This window comes from Punica granatum, chromosome 1, assembly GCF_007655135.1.
Source record: "Punica granatum isolate Tunisia-2019 chromosome 1, ASM765513v2, whole genome shotgun sequence".
Classification (NCBI taxonomy): Eukaryota; Viridiplantae; Streptophyta; class Magnoliopsida; order Myrtales; family Lythraceae; genus Punica; species Punica granatum.
Genome location: NC_045127.1, coordinates 36206753 through 36227135, shown reverse-complemented (window position 1 = coordinate 36227135; position 20383 = coordinate 36206753). Strand labels below are relative to the sequence as shown.

The following is a 20383-nucleotide window of genomic DNA, read 5'->3' as shown; positions in this document are numbered from 1 at the left end:
AGATGAATTCCCTAGTAGATGGCAGGCTTCGAGTGACATAGTGATCTATGAGCAGGAGGACCCCGCTAATGGTGCTCGTAATGTCCTAGAAGAGGATGGGCAAGAAATTTCTCCACCTGTTGGGGCGAGTGGGAGAGACATTATATTTGATGAACCTAGTTCATTGGATGGACCCACCTCGAGCCTGAGTTACGTAGGAGTAAAGGTGGAAACATTTCTCGTCTCCGATTTTAGGTTGAAGGGGATGCTTTCATGGTTTCTCCACAAGATGATGGAGAGCCAAGATCTATTCAGGAGGCCTTCTCATTCCCTGCGAGAAAAGAGAGGACTAATGCAATGAACGAGGAGATGGAGTTCATGAGGACCAACCGGGTTTGGGACTTGGTTGACCTTCCACCAAGGCGTAAGACCATTGGGAACAAGTGGATCCTGAAGGTCAAGCGCTAGGCGAATGGTTCCATCAAGAGATACAAGGGTGGCTTAGTTGTAAAGGGTTTCACCCAACAGGAAGGTATAGACTACGAAGAAACTTTTTCCCCTGTAGTTAGGGTGCTTCGATCCGTATCATTCTAGCTATTGTCGCGCATCTGGATATAGAATTGCACCAAATGGATGTAAAAACAACATTTCTCAATGGAGAACTGGATGAAGAGATCTATATGGATCAACTAGAGGGTTTTATGGTCACACAAGAGGAGCACAAGGTTTGTAAGCTCGAAAATCCTTATATGGCCTGAAGCAATCATCCAGGCAGCGGTATTTTAGATTCCATCGAGCCATTACGTCCAATGAGTTTACGATGAATGATGAGGACCATTGCGTGTATGTCAAGAGGTGCAAAGGAAATTTCTTGATCCTTTCTTTGTATGTCGACGGCATTTTAATGGCGGGAAATAACAAGCAGATGCTTGTCAAGGCTAAGGAGTGGTTTTCTGCGAACTTTGAGATGAAAGATATGGGTGAGGCAGATTATGTGCTCGGAATTAAGATCCTAAGGGATCGTTCGAGGAGACTCCTGAAAATGTCCCAAGAGAATTACATTAAGAATATCCTTGAGCGATTCTAGATGCACAATTACAAACCTTGCGACACTCTTTCACCCGAGCCTTAATATGTGCCCAAAGACCTTAGAGGAAGAGCAACACAAGTCTCATGTCCCCTATGCTAGCGTGGTTGGTAGGTTGATGTGTGCAATGATGTGTACTTGGCCGGACATATGTTATGTTGTAGGCTTGGTTATTCAATTCCAATCTAACATAGGTCCTGCTCATTGGAAGGCAGTAAAGAGAGTACTGCGTTACCTAAGAGGCACTATGGATTATGTGCTCTGTTATCGGGATATTGAGATATGCTAGATAGGTACAATGACGTTGATTGTGCTGGAGACGTGGATGAATGCAATGCTAAATGTAGGCGCTGTGACCTGGGCTAGCAAGAAGCAAACCTGCATTGCGTTGTCCACGATGGAGACAAAGTACATTGCATGCTCCACTGCTGCGCAAGAAGCCATTTGGCTTAGGCGTTTCATATAGGACCTTAAGGTTGCTACACAGGATTCTGAGCCTGTCCTGATACCCTAAGTATCATGGGAGGACCAAGAACATTGAGGTCAGATACAACTTCATCAGAGATATAGTTGAGCGGAAGGAAGTGGTCTTGACGCACATTCCTACGAGTCAGATGATTGTAGATCCCCTTACTAAGCCTATCTCCAGAGATTGTTTTGAGGCTCACGTGAGGGCATTAGGACTTCGTAGATGGTGAATGTATCTTTTTATTGTGAGACGATCATTTCTTTTATTAATGACATTCCATTTTATTTTTTATATTCTCAATTAATGCATGATTTATCCATTCATTTGTTGATACTTATGCATTATTATTTTGGTGACAAATTAGCACATCGCAAATGTTAGTATGTCATCAAGCTGAGATTACTTTATTTGCACAAGTAATCGCCCTTGGCGCAATTGAGTGCGAGCAAGGATGAGACACAATAGATGGTTGTGTTGCCTTGATAAGAGATCGAGATGAGGTCCTTATTTGAGTGACCGAGATGGAAATCCCACATTCCAACATGCCTTTTTTTTATTTTTATTAAAAGCCAGATGTAAAACCTTGATTTGGCACCTAAAATGGTGCACATAATGAGGATTTGGGTTAGGTGCTAGTATGGTGACAGCTTCCGTTCGTTCTCCTCCGTCAAATGCTTATGTGGTCGTTAATTTAGTCCAACTGGCCATCATCTTCCACTTGTAACAAGCCCATTCGTTGGCCCATTCCCTCCGATAACTCTTTCTCCTCCCCTATTCTTTCCTTGGGAGAATAACTTCACTGTAACATGTATTTCATACTACATGTGCTGAGCTACCAAAACTAGGAAATGGATGAATAGATCCCTGCTTCATCATTGTGTGAACCCTAATTGTCATAGGTCTAGTGACCTTTTATTGTGCCCTTTTTTGACCTTTGTCTATATCATAAGATTAGGGATCGATGATCGCTACTTTGGCATGTTGTCTGAAATCATGATAGATTCGACTGGATGGAGCACTGTTAGGAAAGCAGTCGATCTTGAGTCAAGTGATATGAAGGTGAAGGGAAGACTTTTTTATCACATCTTAAGTTTTGTGTTCGAGGACGTTCGAATTATGTCATTTTCTGCGTAGCTTGGACATGATTGTGAATACAAAAGCTTGAAATAGAAGTTAAGTAAGATCTCTAAGGGATTAGAGATACTTAACTTGATGTAGATTCAAATTAGTCTGGGATATATGAGACACGTATTCTTTGTTTAGGGTTGATGCCACTATGCTGGCTCTAACAGTTTCTAGTGTAGGGCTCCCTGCTATTTTTTGTGTGCTCAGAGGTCACACGGCCCATTAATCCATATAAACGTTCTTTCTCTGATGGTTTGAGCATCAATATGATTAGGTCGGTCCTCAAGTGCGAGTGGGAGATGTACGATTTTTCGAGTTGAGCCGAAAATCCGCCTTTGTGGGATCTGACTCGACTTGATTAACCACGTGAGATATTCTCTAGATATCTAGAGATATTTGTGGGATTTGACATCGAATCTATAACCACTCAATATAAGTAGATAATTCCAATGAACATACGATGAATCGATTGAGAGAGAGAGTTATTGCTCCTGAAAAGTGAGAGAGTACGAGAGAGGGTTTTTGTGTCGTGAAATTAGCAGTCTTTGCTCGATCTAGTAGCAAGTCCCATTGCTAGTATCTATTTAACTTGCAGGACGTGATAATTCAGCCCCAACCCAAGAGGCCCTGATCGAGAGATTTTACCAAGTAAGCCTAAAACCTTATTGTTTTCGGTCAATTGTTTAAATTCCAAAGAGAGAGTTGGAAGCTTAAGCCGATAGAGCGGTGTTATTCAATTCAAGTGCATGAAGAGGCAAAATTTGCAAGGAAAAATGGAACTTTAAGAAGGCATCAAGGACAAGAGACTGAAGCCAATTGACTACAGGATTAGACATCCCATTTTTGCCCAAGGGACGAAGACAAGGACATCTGAGGCAAAAGAAGACCAAGGGCAAAATGGTCAAAGTAAATTGGAAAATCAATCCGGGGCATCATGAAGGGAAAGCTCAGAATCGAGACCTGCGGGTCACAACGAAGTCAAAATTAGTCAAAACAGTCAAATAAGTCAAACTTTCACAAGAGCCAATTGCATGGAGTGGCGAATCAACAAATTGACGCATCGAGGATCCCACGCTGTCTAATAATTTCACAGGAAGACAGAGACCAAAGAGACATACATTCTAGGATTTTACGACGCCCGTAACTCATTCCGAATCCCGAGATACGAGTACTCGAAGTTCAAACATTGGTGGCATTGAACAGAGAAAACAACTTCTTTATACTTCACATTTCGACAAATTCGTCCCCCGTCCCAGATCCGATTCTCGATGTCAATATTTTTCTATCGAAATTGAGTAAGCCGGTGACGCTGGAGCACAAAGTTCAACCCAACCCATTGGAGCTAAGAGATGTGATTTTTCAAAATCGGGATACCCAAACAGTGTTGCGTGAGTCCCAATTCGAATGGATGTATCTCGATCGATTTAGGATCAAATTGAGCAATTCTTGGAAGCATTCAGTAGGTGATCGAGTTAGCTTCGAAGTGACATATAACTCACCCCATGACTTCTCTCTAGGATTGAGGTATAAGCCATTATTCCAACAATGCGGGAAACAGTAAAGTCGTGACAAAGTTGACATGCTGGGCGGAATAAATCATAAAAAATTCATTCGGTCTTGTTTTCACGAGCTTCCAGCGGCCATGCGTCCACGACTTACAAAGGTTCGAGATTATCAAAAGGGTGTAGTAAGCCCGATAAATACAGAACCGCAGATCTTTCCCAGATTAGCATGGAGATATGTAGTTTTTAAAGAAAAATGATCCTACAAATAAAAATGTTAGTTGAGTAATAAGCAGCTTACCCCCATAAGGAGGAGAACACAAGTTCGAACTTCAGGAAGCGTATTTGTTAGAAGGGAGAATAACCTTTAATGCTCGATCTCCTGACTAGATTAGTTAGATCCCATTGGGTTCTGAATATTAGGGTACACACCGAAAAAAAAGAAAAATGGTTTGAGATGGTCCCGACATTGAATGATCACGAAACTTTGTGGACACGTGCCACACCCTTGATATTACCAAGGAAAAATATCGAAATGGACAAAAGGATAATTATAGGAATAACAAAAATTTTGAATTTCTCAACTAATAATGCAAACTCCGGGAATGATTGAGACCCTTGGATCTAGAGACTCGAAATCGAATCGTGGCCATCCATTACCTCGATATATACTACCACTCTTTTGCAAAGCCCTAGACAAGAGCCACTGCCCCCAATCCCCCTCTTGAATCTGCCGCCTCTGCACAAGAAAAAAAGGGGAAGAAACTTTGGTTCAAACAGTCCTAAAAGTATACTCCGTCACACATTCAAAGTCCAAAACTTGTCAGACCATAACGGAGCTTAATGAAATCGTAATGGGTTCACAGATTATGTCGATGTGGACAGTTTTTTTCAAAGGTGACCATATGAATGCTGATGTGGCTTAAAATCTTTTTTTTTCTTTTAAACATCTCCTCCATATTCCTTTCTTCCTAACTCCATCACTTGTCCTCCTTTGTTCAACGATCAATTGAAACCCTAAAATTCCCCAAAATAAAAAATGCCAAATCCCCTTCTAATCTTGGAAATTTCCGATCCATAATTTATTTCCCTTCTCTATTTCCTTTGCGGGTCTCTTCGATTTCGATCCACCAGTCAAGAAATTGAAAACTGTTTTCAAAAATTTCCTTTGTGGGAGCTCCTTCGTATGCCACAGTAACTTGCGGTCAGAGAGACTCAAGCTGGCTTTGGAGACAAACTAGGGATCATACAAGAAGGGAAGTCATAAGAGGATGATTAAGCAATTTTGCTTGGAAATAGAAGAGGAAATTGTTCATCAATACATGGAATGCCTTGAGAAAGAAATAGAAAGCAGTGGCTTGGCACAAACCATTCTAATATCACCCTGGCATTCCCAAGCATAAGCAATTAGCTGTCACCAACAAGTTGACCATTCTAATGGATTTGCCACTAATTAGAGTGTTGGGATCGACACTTGCTATTTCTGCTGTGAAGAAGAAGAATGAAGCAAAAATAATATATCTCTCTTGCCCTATTACCAAGTGAATGTGGAAGAGTCTTACAACACAGTCGAATCCATAGAGAAGTTGGTAGCTGGGAACTTTGAAACATATGAATGTTTATTTTCTATGAACAGAGTAATTCAAGAGAAAAATCGAGCAATCTCGAAACAATTTGCTTCTTTTATGCAGCAAGATACTCCTTTGTGGCGGCAATATGCTTCTTTGCTACAACAATATTCATGTTGCTATAGCAACGTGCATTTTACTACAACAAGAAGTCCAATAGATGCAATATGAATAACATTATATATTAAATAACATCATATTGGCTCTTACAAAGCTAAAAGACAAAGAAAAAAGAAAAAGAAAAAATATGCAGCAAGTGGTCCTCAATCTATAAGAGCAACCTAATGTCACCGTATACATATCCATAAATACTTAATACAGAAAGGTACCTAAAATAACAAAGGTCATCATGATGCCAAAATAACCAAATATTCTCAGTTGTTTGCAATCAAATTCACAAAGAACAATTTCATCAAAATCGGCAACATCTATGCATCACTTCTATATCCCTTCTGAACTTCCTTTAGTTGACAAAGGTTCCCTGATTTTGCTTGAAGTTGCCTTCCTCTTGGCCAATCTCCTTTGTGCTTGCACTTGAAGTTGCTTGAGATTATTTGTCTCTCTAGGGACGTGAACTTCTCTGCTCATAATCAATGCACCTTCATTTCCAAGCTGTTATTTACAATAAGTCAATATGATATTGCATATGAAATTGAAAAGAAAAACGGTTATTTTTTTTATAGGAATGAACTGACATTTAAGATGATGTGTCCTCTATTAGCATTTAAATTTCTTGTCCTCTCACTGTTATTGAGGGTTAATGCCTCATTTGATGGGCCATGGTGTGAGTGTGTTGCAGCATTGAGTTCATTCATTGACTTTGCCTTCTCGATTGTTTTCCTAACTGAGGCAGGGTCTTCCCTTTCCCTCTGTGGCCTTCATTTTTTCCTACCAATAACATCTCCAATGTTGACATTCCTTTTTTTTCCTTTATGGTTAAGCATGTTTAAATTAAAAATTATGGAGTATAACAAACTGATAAGATTAAAATTAAGAATAAAAAATAAAATAATATAAACCTTGGTAGTCTATATAGCATTGTTCACTGTAAGAGTTCCTTTAGATGTTGGAAAGGCCTGGTTGGTTGTTTTGGTGTTGTGGTAAGAATTAAGAGCAGATATTGTAGAATCACAAATTGTCTCCTAAAACAAGAAATTTTAGCTTATGCCAAAGATAGAATTAATATAGTTAATCACAAATTATTCACACATTATAGGTGGAGCAGTGTCTTTGCCTATAAGTGGACATGTTTTCTTGTTATGGCCAGGCTGCCTGCATTTGCCACAGGTCATTCTAGTCCCGTTTCGAGAGATTTGCTGAACCCCCACTTTGCCAATATTAATCTCCAATAAGGTCCTTCTTCTTTGTGTCTTTGGCCTACCTTTTTTCTTCTTGAACTTAGGTGCATCAGGTGGCTCATAAATAGTATTTTTCTTCCAAAACTTAAGGTCTCGAACTGGTTGCATTGCTTTCCCATAGGTTTCTAAGAACTTGTCTTTGCTTTGGTAGATGTCATCATAGTCATCTAGTTTTAGGTACTTATCTAGTGAAGCACATATGGCATGACAACAAGGGATTCCGGTCAGTTGCCGTGCCCTACAGTCACATGACTTGTTTCTGATATCCAACACATATTTGGTGCCCTAAGCCATTATCTCATACCCATCCTCACCAAATGCTTTCTTCCACCTCTAGCAACTAGCTCTTTATATGTGTATCCTTTCCATCACCATCTTCCTAATATCCTCTAACATGGTGTAAATGTTTTACACCTAGCTTCTAGTATTCTCCCATCAAATGCTTCACACAAATTTTTATCCACAATGTCACATTTAATCATGGGATTGAAAAAGGCCTTACACCAATACTCAGGATTATGTCTCTTGAGAAAGTCCTCATAAGTTTGTGGAGACATTTTGCGCCGCTCCTTCATGTTCTCTCTGAAGTCAGCTTCAATTGTTGACTTTGCAATTACCCAAAACTGCTTTTGGATCTTCAGGCCCTTGTGACTTCCATCCTAATTAGCATATATATGCCTTGCACACATTCTATGCTCTACATTGGGGAGCACCTCTGCTATTGCAGGTATCAATCCTTACCAAAAAGAACTTGTTAAACGTTTATCATTTACATAAGAAAAATAATTGATAAATTAACAAATAACACATACATTACCTTATGTTGATAAGAAATGATTGCCCAACCAAGGCCATCAATGATGTTCAAGTCTTCCTCCAAAAGAATGAGGCTTCCACGTATCAAAATTCTCGGATTGAACAATAGCACATGCAAGAGGGAACATTTGGTTGTTCCCATCCCTCCCAATGGTAGTTAGAAGTTGCCCTTTGCAAATGGCCTTTAAGGAGCATCCATCCACCCCAATAATTGGCCTACAACCATTTATAAATCATGTCCTTATAGCCTCAAAACACACATAGAATCTATCAAATACACTTGGCTCATTTGGGATTTGCCTTTGAACCATCATATACACAGAAGAGCCTCTATTTGATCTCCGGAGCTTATCACCATAATCCTACATCATGGCATATTTGGCTTTGGAATCACCAACTAGCAGGTCATACACTTCTCCTTTGCCTTCCTACACTGTGCTCTAGATACTTCCACCCCTAACTGCTCTTTGACCAACATTTTCAGTTCTGTAACCTTGATGGAGGGCATGGTCCTGAGTATGGTCAAGTAATGTCTAGACAACCATGTGCTATTCACTCGGCTATTCTTGAAAGTGACACTGCATGTATGCTTGTCTAATAATTTCCTAACCTGGTAAGCACCCAGATCCTTCATGAATGCAGCAATAATCTTCCAGGGACAATTCTCTCCTTTACACCCAGCTCTCAAATACTCTCTGCAATTCTTTTTCAAATATAAATTTCTTTGGATTTTCACAGCATATTTAACTACTGCATCTTTAAACTACCTTCCATCATCAAACTGTTGGCCAATAGAAAAGGTAGGAATCTCAGAGGTTGGCACATAATTAGGGAATGGACCTGATCTTTTGAAGCATGCTTTGGGTTCTTTAGCTCTCATTGTATCTCTATCTTCATCGGATTCATACTCTGGTGTAGATTCTAATGCAATACTACAAACATCATCGGAAGAGGGCTAATCATTCAGGTAGCCCTCTTCAACTACCTTCGATGTCCTTTCACCTGCAGTCCCTAAAGCAACTTGGCGGCCTTTATTTTTCCATCTACTTTTCTCCTTATCCTGCTTTGCCTCTGCAATAATAGATTCCAAAATTTTTTGAAGTCTAATAGACTTCAACTTTTCTCTTCTGTTCTTCTTGGCAATTTGCACTTGGTCCCTAATAGCCACCACCTCAAGATCGTCATTCTCGCTCCCAATTCCAGGTACATCCTCCAGTATATCATAACCACTCCCACTACCACTGTCATCACCATCTTTTGGAGGCACTTGTGAATTGTTTTATTATTGCACCTCATAGCTAACACCAAAAGTGTCAATTATACCTACTTCCTCGCTTACAACATTTACTCATCCCTCAGCCTTAACTCCTTCAACTTGATCCCCAACAGATCCGTGGTCTCTCTCTTCAATTAATTACCTTACACTTATCTCTCCTTCAACAATAATAGCCTCGACCCCCTCAACTTTGGTGTATGGAGCAGCTTTAGAAAAGAGAGATGGTGTTATAAGCTACCTAATACCCTTAACCCCTTCAACAGTCTGGGCGTCGTCTAATTTGTATTTGACATATAAATCACAATGGTTTTTTTGAGCTAGGTGCCTTATGAGTTCAATGACTGAATTATCAAAAAGTTTGTATAAGCCATCTCTTAATCTCTTTCCCGAAACCCTATAAAACACCACATGTAAATTAATATTATACCCAAGCTTTTTCAGCCTATTCACAATTTCGATATCAGATAACATATTAGGGTCCACATCCCAAGTCGTCTTCAGTCCCTCAATGCAAATAAGGTCCCCCTTGCTCCCTAAAAGTCCCGCCATGCTTTACTTCAATAGTCCAAGGTCCTTTCATTCTACAAAAAAGGAGAACGATAAACACCCCATTACACCTTACCCAAAAGCGACGTCAATACCAATATGCAACTTGCTATTTGTGACTCACATTAATGAAATTACTGTAATGGGCCAGCAATTAATATGTTCCAGAGTGCATTTATGCTATGAAGACAAGAAATTGTGAAGAATACTTTGCACCAACAAAATATACGATAATTTGCGAAAACCCTAACCTTTCTCAACAGTGTTGAGTCAACACTGAATGATTTCTGAGCACCCGTGGCTTTCTCTAAGAATTGCTCGCGTGAATATACTGGGAGATGCGGTTCCATGTTTTAGAGATTCGATTGTAGAGATTCGATTTCCTCTATCTTTTATCTCTATTGCCCCCACACTATTTTCTCCCATGTGAGAATAGCTTCCTGCTTTTCGTTTTGCCTTTTTGAAGCCTCATGATTTTTTATCACCACATTCCTCTTTTAAACACATTTGGAAGTCTTTTTTTTTTCCAATGCATTTGAAGGATTTTAAGCCACATCAGCATTTATATGGCCACGTTTGAGAAAACCTGTCCTTGTCGGCATAATTCGTCAACCCATTATGACTCTATGATGCGGCGGATGACGTGGCAAATCGGTATCTCGAGAAAAATAGGTTCTGATAACCCTATATCAAGGGAAACGGCATCCGAAGCACAACTCACAGCCCTCGGCCATGACTAGAAGTGATTTAGGCCGAATTCCTTCATTTAGGGCCTCAAACGTGCAATTTTATGTTATTTGGGCGTTTTTTTACAAATTTTAGGGAGTTTATTTCTTTCGTTATAATTTCGTTTAACCTTATTTAAATGTTATAAGCCCTAGGACTAAAAACAATTTTTTTATCATCTGATAAAGTTTTAGAGCTACCGTGCTCTTTCGCCCCTTCTCGGATTTGATTCGAGTTCGATGCCGATTTAATAGGAATTCGAAGAATCAATAGGGAATTGAAGGTGTAGTTCTTGTATTTTGCGGAATCAACGGATCTGTGACAGGTTCTTCGCATGTACGCTACGTCACTCAGTTAGGCTCCATTAGTTTTTGGACTTTGAATGTGTGACTGAATATACTTTTAGGACTGCTCGAGTCAAAGTGAAACATTTAGGACTGAATCTTAACTTTTCCCATAATTTTAGGACTTCCGCAGTAATTTTGCCAAAAAGTAAATAAAAACAAGGGTTAATATCCTAAAAAAACACATACTTTTCAAAAGTTCCCAAATCTAGCACGAACTTTAAAAATTTTCTGTAAAAGCACAACATTTCAAAACTGATCAAAATCTAGCACACCGTTAACATCCGTCCATGGAATGCCGTGAAATGCTTACGTGGTCGTTAATTGCTATCCAGCTAGCAGTTATCTTCCACGTGTATGCACCCCATTGGCAGGCCTATTTTCCTTTTCCCTTCAAACCATCCCCTGTTCTTCCTTTTCCTCTATACTGATCTTTCTCGTCGCCCATCGTCGTCGCCAATACCACTGCCAGAACCACTCCCCCATCCCCTAGGACATCGAAGAGACTTCTCCCTTATGCTTCCCCTTCTTCGAGATGCCACCTCCTGCAGCTCCCATCTGCCCCAGAATCATCCAATTCCATCCCTTGTTCTTTACACGGCTTATTCTTATCCGATTTTTCGTGAACTCAATGACCCCAACAAGAAATGTTAACCGGGGACCTCGTATTTCGGTTCAACTATCTCGGACTCCGCCAAGATGGTCGAGATTGCCTCGAACGATTCTTCATCTTCATTCATCCTCTACTTCTTTTTCTCGAGACCATAAACACCACTTTATCTCCCTCTCGTCCTCTCATAACCACCATTACTGATGTGGTAGAAGAGGCGGCAAGTCGATGCCTGTAGAAAAATAGGTTTTGACTATCCTATGTCAAAGGAAACGGCCTCCGGAGCAAAACTCACCGCTTTGCCGCGATTTTTCGATTTTTAAGGCAAATTCCATCGTTTAGGGCCTCAAACAGGCAATTTATGTTATTTAGGACATTTATACAATTTTAGGAAAGTTTATATTTTTCGTGCAATTTAAGCTTTTTTAAGACTTATTTAAACTATGTACAACCCTAGGGTTGAAGACAGTTAATTTTCGGATTTTATCAATAAAGTTGTGGAGCTACCGTGCTCTTTCTCCCAATCTCGGATTTGTTCGAGTTTGATGCCTATTTTCTGGTATTCGTAGAATCAACAAGTGATAGAAGGTTGTTGTCTGATATTCGTGCGCGAATCAACAGATCGCAATTAGTTCCGCTGCGTCAATTACCATTTTCGTTTTCCTTCCTTGCTCTTCCCTTGTTCCAAGCGGCTTCTTTCCTTACCTCCTAAGCCTCTCCTACTTATGTTTCCTTCCATCACCGCCACCTCCATCCATCATCTCCTTCCATCCTTCTCATTCTTCCACTTCTATGGTTCCTTGAACTACCATCAAATCAACTTCTCTCATTCCTTCCCTGTTCCTGCTAATGTGTTGTCCTTCCTCCTTCCCCAACAGCTAATGCTCGTCCTTCAGAGTTGTTGCTGCTTTGCTGCCCTTCCCCGAGCTCCTAGAGTCATAGTCATTATTGTTTGCTTCTCTTCTACTCCTTACTGCTCATGTGTTGTTGTTGTTTCCGTGCTGCTGCTGGTGCTGGTGCTCCAAGCCTATCCCTACTCTCTATTGTTGTTTCTGGTGGTACTTCAAGCCTCTCTGCTTGCTGTTGTCCAACCCCTTGCGAGCTTCCCCTAAACTAGTGCAGCTGTTGCTCGAGTCTTCTCCATGAACTCAAGTTCATTGTAGTTGCTCTCTTGAAATTGCTCGAGCCTACGACGGCCGTGATTTGGCAGAGGATGCCGGAGTGGTGGTGGCGGTGGTGTTGGCAGTGGCAATGGGGGATGAGAAAGAACACGAGAGTGGAAGTGAAAGAATAGGGGATGAGTTGAAGGGAAAAGGAAAATAGGCCCGCCAATGGGGTGCATACACATGGAAGATAAGGGCCAGCTGGACAACAATTAACAACATAAGCATTTCACGGCATTCCATGGACGGATGTTAACGACGTGCTAGATTTTGATCAGTTTTGAAAAGTTGTGCTTTTACAGAAAAATTTTAAAGTTCGTGCTAGATTTGGGAACTTTTGAAAAGTACATGTTTTTTTAGGCTATTTACCCTAAAAAGAAAAGAGGGAAGCAGGAAGAAGGGGGTTCAATGTCTGGACGATGCCACCTCCAGCGAAGCCCAAACCCCAAGCGGCGACCTGCCATGTACATCCACCACCACGAGCCACTCCGATAACCTCTCTCTTTGTTGTTTCTTCCCTGTGCAGCTCAGCTCGGGTCCTCCTCACCAATAGTAGCTCTGTCTCGAGCTCTCCTCTCGTCAAGCTCAGCTCGCAGCATCAGCTCCTTCGTCAACCCCCTCCTAAGCTCCAATCAGCAGTGACGCCTCCGCGAGCTCAGTTCGAGCTCCTTATCGACCCACAACATCGACTCAATCCCAAGCCTCTCTATGTGCCGGCCGTCAGCCACAAGGGAAAGAGACGTTAAGTGGGCCTCCTAAATCTCGACTTTAATGGTCTAAATCGTGTCTGAGTGTTTGACTGAGCTATGGAATTGTTTCCTGAAAGATTTGAGGAGTCTTTGCTAGATTTAGATGACCAGGAGCTGTGGTCACATATAGGATGATTATCTGATGGATTCATGCTCGTTTTACTCGATTCTAATGAATGAAATTGTACTTGAGCATTGGATTGAGCTACGGAATGCTTATTAGCAAGATATAGGAGAATTTAGATTGATTTTCATGACTTGAAACTTTGATTGAGAATGGCTGAGATACATGATGATTCCTTGATGATTTTGGGATAATTCGGCATGATTTTGATGATTTGATGTTGCGTTTATGGTATGGGTTAAGTTATATTGTATTTATTTGCTCAATTGGGGTCGATCGGATTAATGATTAATACTTTGATGCTATGCTCAAAATGTGGCTGAATTGTTGATAGCTCATGTTCCTTGTTATTTCGGGTTCATAGATATCGATCTAATGTGTTCATACGTGCTGGTCATCATTGATTAATGCCCTTACAAGATTATTTTGGTCACTCTTATGCTCTAAGATAGATCACTCCCAAGTCTAGTTATCTTAGGAGTTCCCTTTCTTGCGCTTCATGTCATTTTGGTCTCTTTATGATGGACTTGAAGGTTCTAGGCGTGTTGATCAGCTTGGATAGGATGCCTTAAAAAAGCTTATTTGAGTCACCTTCGTGTTATGAGATGGATCATTCTTATGTCTTGACGTCTTAGCACCTCTCTCTCCCGTGTTTAATGTCTTTGGAGGTTTCCTTAGGATCGATTTGAAGACTTTTTACACTCTGGTCATGAATGTCCAGAGAGGCTAGAGAATTGTTTGGGCCTCCTTTACATCATCTTAGAAGTCGTATTTGATTTTCTCGAATTACGCGGAAGTTGTGCAAGACCAATAATCACTCAACAAATAATTAAAACGTGACAAACCTTAGACAAGTATAGTCCCGAAAGGGCACGCGATTTGGAGATCATGTGTAATATAATACCCGAACCTACTCTTTGGTTCAAGACCGATAAATGAAGACATAGATGGTATAGTAAGATGCAATCCTTTGTCTTTGGGCAACTCACCAGCCCGGGGTCTCAACAATACCAAATAGGTAGTGGCGGCTCCCTTCACTCGATTAATCCAGTCAGAGAATGACCCAAGTTCCATTCTATATGCGGATCCAACGTTCGCACAACATGGATGAGTTAATGTCAACCGAGATAAAGATAGCTCCAGAATTAAAGGAGTTTGTTTTGATCAAAGAAGGTGTATGGTGGTGGCACATGCCCTCGACTAGTAATCTAAAAGTTTTGGGTTCGATACTTAGTGGAATTACTAGTGCCCCTTTATTAATTATGTTAGAATTTTTATTCCATTGTACTACGCCATAAGCCTCTCTATGTTACCCAGAAAAAAAAAAGTAGTTGCTTGTTTTGATCGTGAAGGAATTCTTTATAGAAGAAAATATTCTAAAGATATAGCAAACTTTGCATTTATGGAAATTCCAGTTATGGCAATTGAAGATCCAGCAATTCAACATCATGTTGTCTACAACATTCAAAGCATATCAAAAGCTCGAGGTCGACTTTTCTCAAATGGGGAGAATGATGTGGAGGATTTCTCCGAAATATAAAATTGAAGAAGTCCTAGCTATCTTGGTAAAAGTCGAGGACAAATTCTCATGATATAAAGGGGGGAAAAAGAAAAAAAGATGAGACGTCTTTAATATGCAAATCAAGAACATTCGAAATTTGGGAATTATTTCAAGAATATTTAGGATATTTACAATTGATTTTTAATTTGATTTTATTATTATCTCTAGGATTCTAGTTTGCTTAGTCGTATTACGATTTCCATATGAGTCTCTGTAGGCTTATGGCTACGAGGAGGGATAGTCAAGAACAATAATGTTTCTTTGAGAGTTTTTCTCTTTTAGCAAGGTCCTTTTTTGGTGTCATTTTTTTGCGTTTAGATATGATCTATTCCCTTTAGATCTAAATTCAAATTTAAATGCGAGAAACAGTGATTCACGCTGCGTCAAAATTAACCTCAATTAAAATCAAATGCTGCCTTTCTCGTGTGCAAGCTATTAACCTCGTCTTTGGCTGACCAAATCTGGGTGTTGCGGAAGTTGTCGGGTCAGATATTCTTGGACTCAGGTCGGCTAGACCGGAATCTACCTCAGTTTCCTGTCTAGAGCCATGTAATGGGCCATTCCGCTTTGTTGGGCCGCTAGGCTCCCTACACTGCAACCGGGCCTCAAGTTAATTGGGCCTAGACTGGATCAGATCGGGCTCTTCTCCTAGGATCGGGCTTCAATTAGAGCCCCAGATATCTCGTTTTTGCCTGTCGTGCTCCTCACCAATATTCCGCAAAATGCGGAAATAGGTGTAAAAAGTTGAATATTTCACGGTAAATTACTTTATATATCCCATGATTTCACATTTTTTTCGAATCCATCATATACTTTTAAAATGATATAAAATATCCCATGATTTACTTTTTTTTTTCTAAATCTATCCCGCTGTTATATCTTCGTTAACATTTAACAGTATTGTCACTGTGGCCCTTTTACTCGTGATAAATTTGAGAAAAAAATTATAAACATGTGATAAATTTGAGAAAAAAATTAAAACCATAAGATATATTTGAGAAAAAATTAAAACCGTGAGATAGATTTAGAGCTTATTTACGTTTTATTAATAGAAAATATAATGCTTGGATAGGTTTGGAAAAAAATATAAATTATGGGATATTTTAGATCATTTTAAAAGTATATAATAGATTTGAAAGAAATGTGAAATCATTGGATGTATGGGTTAAAAATCCCGATATTTTAACAGTAATTACTATGGAGAACCCCCATAAGCATTAGTATTGCTATGAACAGGTTACTACATTATTAAAATTCGTAATTAACAAAAATTCAGTAAAAGAGATCATCTCGACATTTTCAGTCATGATCATTTATACACTCTAGCTCATGATATATCTCATTTGTGCAAACGTCGAACGCATCAGCCATGGTTAACCGAGAAAGAGAAGTCATCATCAGTCATGGCCCTGGAAGAGTGAAAGTCATCGCTGGCATACGATGAGAAGTCTTCGTCCGGGTCCCTCTCCTTCAGCGCGGCGATTTTCTCGGCAGCCTCCCTCAGGTCCCACCTCCTTTCAGGGTTCCACTCGCAGCAGCACATTGCGATCTTGAGGAGTTTCAGCATCTCTCCCTCCCTGTTCCTCGTCCCGCGCATGTCCTTGTCGAATACCTCGCCTGTCCACTCCTCCCTGACCACGGAGCTCACCCATGTGGCCAGGTCAGCATTGCCCCTGACCTTCTCCTGCCTCAGGTAGTTGGCTGGGAATTTCCCTGTTAGGAGCTCGAGTATCAGTATCCCCAAGCTCCACACATCTGTCTTCCTCGTGGTGCGGTCCCTCTGCTCGAACTCAGGTGACTTGTAGGCCACTAAGCACTGATGAGCGTGGTCCTTGTTAACCACCGGCACGAGTGCATAGTCCGACAGTATGGGGTTAAACTGGTGGTCGAGCAGAACGTTTGATGACTTGAGGTGGCCGTGGGGAAGGGTGAGGTTGGAGAGCTCTTTATAGAGGTAAGACAATCCCTTACAAACTCCTTTGATGATCTTCACCCTAGTGGGCCAGTCGAGTCCTGGTTGCGTCGGGCTACGATTCGCTGGAACACCATAATAAACGTATTAATTAATCGCACTAAACCAGATTGGTTAATTTCATAATATAGAATTTCTCGATTTCTTTCTCTTCTTGTGCAATGATGAGCATCTTCTCGACGTTTAGGACTAGGCTACTCTTTCCTAGAGCCGGTCCAGTCATGCTGGTATAACGAGGACGATCTGTACGGATTTGTAACGTACCATGTAGATGGCTAGCTAAGCTGCCATTTGGGATGAAATCGGAGAGCAAGAGCTTCTCATCCTTCCGGTAGTAGAATGCCACAAGAGGAAGCAAGTTAGGGTGAGACAGAGCACCAAGCCTTCTCATGTGCTGGTAAAACTCCTCCTTGCCAACATTGTTCATGTGTCTAAACCTCCTCACCACCATGGCCGGGCCACCCTGGAGCACTGCCTTGTACGATGACCCGAAACTACCACTTCTGAGGAGTTCAGCAGAGGCCCTCAGCAGCTTCTGCAGCTCAAACCTGCCCGCCCTGTCCGTCCTTACGAAGCACAGCTTCCCGTGGTTATCTCTTTTTGCAGCAACCACTCTTTCTTCCCCCTCACCCTCTACCACACCTGCTAGAGTGCGATCATTGCAAGAACTTCTGAACGTGCTCTTTGAAGGTGCTTGGTTCGCCTTTGATCTTTTCAAATAATAGACACCGATTAGAGCACCTAATGCCACTACCAAGATGACCGCGATAGCTATCATTATGACTAGCTTCTTGTTTGATTTGCAGGCGTTGAGAGGCTTCCCACATAAACCTTTGTTCCCTGCTCCACCAAATTTCATTGGCTTAATGGCAATTCGTGTTTAACTTTGTCAGTAAACTGAGAAAACAGGCTTTACATGAATCCACAGACATAAGCCATGCAAGACAATGTAGATGATCAGACTTCCATTAAAAAAAAATGTATATATATATATATATATATATAGATGATCAGACAGAAATCATGAATATTCATGCTCCGTACCAGCGAAGAAACTTGGGCTCATCTTGCTGAGGCTCTTAGGAATTGGACCCACGAATTGGTTGTTGGCTACATTCACCATTTGCAGCTCCATCTGATGAAATTCCGGAATCCTGCCTTTGAATTGGTTATCCTCGAGGCTCAAGTTCACCAATCTCGGCAATTTTACAAGGGACTTTGGGATCTCATCTGTAAACTGGTTCTGCCCCAAGTATACTACCTTCAATGTCAGCATGCCTTCGAATGCATCGTCTGAAATCTTACCGGAGAACTGGTTCCGCGCCAGGTACAGATTTTTCAAATTCACAAGCTTCTTGATATCAGGCAACAGACCATCAAAGCTATTATTCACAACGCTCAAACTTCGCAAGGAACATAAGTCCGAGAGTGAATCCATGTCTATTGTGCCTGTGAGGCCCATGCTCTCAAGTTGAAGCACTGATACATTCCCTTTCATGCAACGAACTCCCACCCAACTGCATGGGTCAGTCGACTCGGTCCAACCACTTAAAGCCGACTCAGCATCGGAGAGAGAGTTCTTGAACTTGATGAGCACTTGGGATTCATCCAGATTCGACCACACCACGGGAAAGCATATGGTCAGGCAAGCCATGAGAAATGCCCAATCGTTCAGTCTACTGCACGCCATATTCACCGGCTCCGATCTCTTCTACGATAGAAAGAGGGTGTTAAGGGCAATGCAGCGTGTGGAGAAGAGGGAATGCTGAGGAATAATACGTAAAAGGGCAGCTAAAAGAGACAAAAGGCTCCTTGAGGAGGAGGGATTGACGAGGTCCTGCATTGGGTGAGCAGTGAGCTGTTCCATGGCCGGCCTTCTACACTATGCTTGGACTTTATGCCATTTGTTTTATTTAATGTTCTCGATTTTTGTTCCAAATTCCTATATCACATTTTGGCACATTCAATATGTTAATGAAATGAATATCTCAACATTCCACTCTATCTTTTATTTTTTTTTTTTATCTGGTGTCATTTTTGTGAGTGGAACAAATAGTATTCTAATATCAAGAAAATTTTGTTTCCTCAATTTGGAACGATCAATCCGTTTTAATTATTTAATTATAACATAACTATAGCTTATCTTTCTTTTATTTCGTTTATATTTCTTTGATTTACACGTATATATAGAATAATATTTTTGTGAAAATGTTATATTTTTTAATTATATTCCAAATTTTAACGTTCAAGTCAAAAATCACTATTTTTCTTACAATATCATAATATTCTGTTTTATTAAATCCATTTCTTTTTATTTTTCGGTGTAAACCGTGGTATTCAGAAGCTCAATTGGATCCCGGCTAATTCAATCGAGCCAGATCGGTCCACTAAGGGATAAAACTCTTCTAGCGTGAATTTTATGCATTCACAAGTATGCAGAAAACCATTCCTTTTCATTTGATTCTATTACCGTGTGTCAAACATGAGGAAATACTATTTGGGAACCATGTGCATTCAAATGACCAGTTATGAATTCAAGATGCAACCAGTGCCTTCATTTTACACTTGTTGCACCTTCACAAGCTAGGAATTTTATGAACATTTTACAACCTTATGTTTGGATGTAATAAAGCTTAGGCGAGAAGATTTTGCTACATTTTGCATGTTATCAATTGATTCATTAATGTTTTGCATGACAAATGTAAAGATATAGTCAGTCCACAAATAAGAAATCAGTTGTATGTTCCAAGGGGAAATTTTAATTATATTATTTGACATATTCATTCAGTATCATTTCGTTTCTGGTTGAACGAGAGTTGGCTGATTTTGTTGTCTGAGAAATTGTTTTCTTGATGCCTCAGCCGATTGTAAGAGACTGAGTCCAATTTAAAACAAGAAGGTTGAGGGTAAATTTCATTTTTGCCCCTTACAGCCTCTGTGACTTTGACTCTTTGTGGAAGTGCCTTCCTCTAGAAAGGTAATATCTAATAAAAGAAAGGCAAATTTTATCATGGAAAGCTATTTTTTTCAATCTGTTTATTTTCTATGGTAACAGTTTCGCCCATGTATATAGTAAAATAAATTTGGACGGCTGCTTTGGGGTTAAAAGAAATGTTGATGATATGGACATGCAAATGACGTGTAGATGATGTGGCGGTATTATAGTGGACCGGTTTAGATGAAAAAATCGATTTATACGTGTTGATTTACTTTTGCAACATTCGGTTTGATAGAACCGATTTATGATTTAGTAGAATGATTCATAGGTTTAATCATTTTCAAGGATCGCCGGCAAGGCTAGCAGTGGCGACGGCCACTAGCTTTCGCCCATAGATCATTCAGTTTACT

At 40.4% G+C, this 20383-nt stretch overlaps 1 protein-coding gene across 1 annotated transcript; it reads right to left on the bottom strand.

Annotated features, from left to right (window-relative positions):
• Positions 1 to 16285: 16285 nt before the first annotated feature.
• On the bottom strand, positions 16286 to 18985 carry LOC116192427 (pollen receptor-like kinase 4). Its single transcript, XM_031520977.1, has 3 exons — positions 18080 to 18985; positions 17300 to 17875; positions 16286 to 17100 (listed from the first exon to the last, which is right to left on the bottom strand). Exons 1-3 carry the CDS (start codon positions 18723 to 18725, stop codon positions 16427 to 16429), a joined length of 1896 nt encoding a protein of 631 aa, XP_031376837.1. The 5' UTR covers positions 18726 to 18985; the 3' UTR covers positions 16286 to 16426.
• Between the last annotated feature and the right edge of the window lie 1398 nt (positions 18986 to 20383).

Coding starts and splice junctions, on each gene's coding strand:
- LOC116192427 (XM_031520977.1), bottom strand. CDS start 18,725: ATGGCGTGCAGTAGACTGAACGATTGGGCATTTCTCATGGCTTGCCTG. Junction 17,876..18,079: donor GAGCCCAAGTTTCTTCGCTG/GTACGGAGCATG, acceptor TTGGTGGAGCAG/GGAACAAAGGTTTATGTGGG. Junction 17,101..17,299: donor CTTAGCTAGCCATCTACATG/GTACGTTACAAA, acceptor ATGGTGTTCCAG/CGAATCGTAGCCCGACGCAA.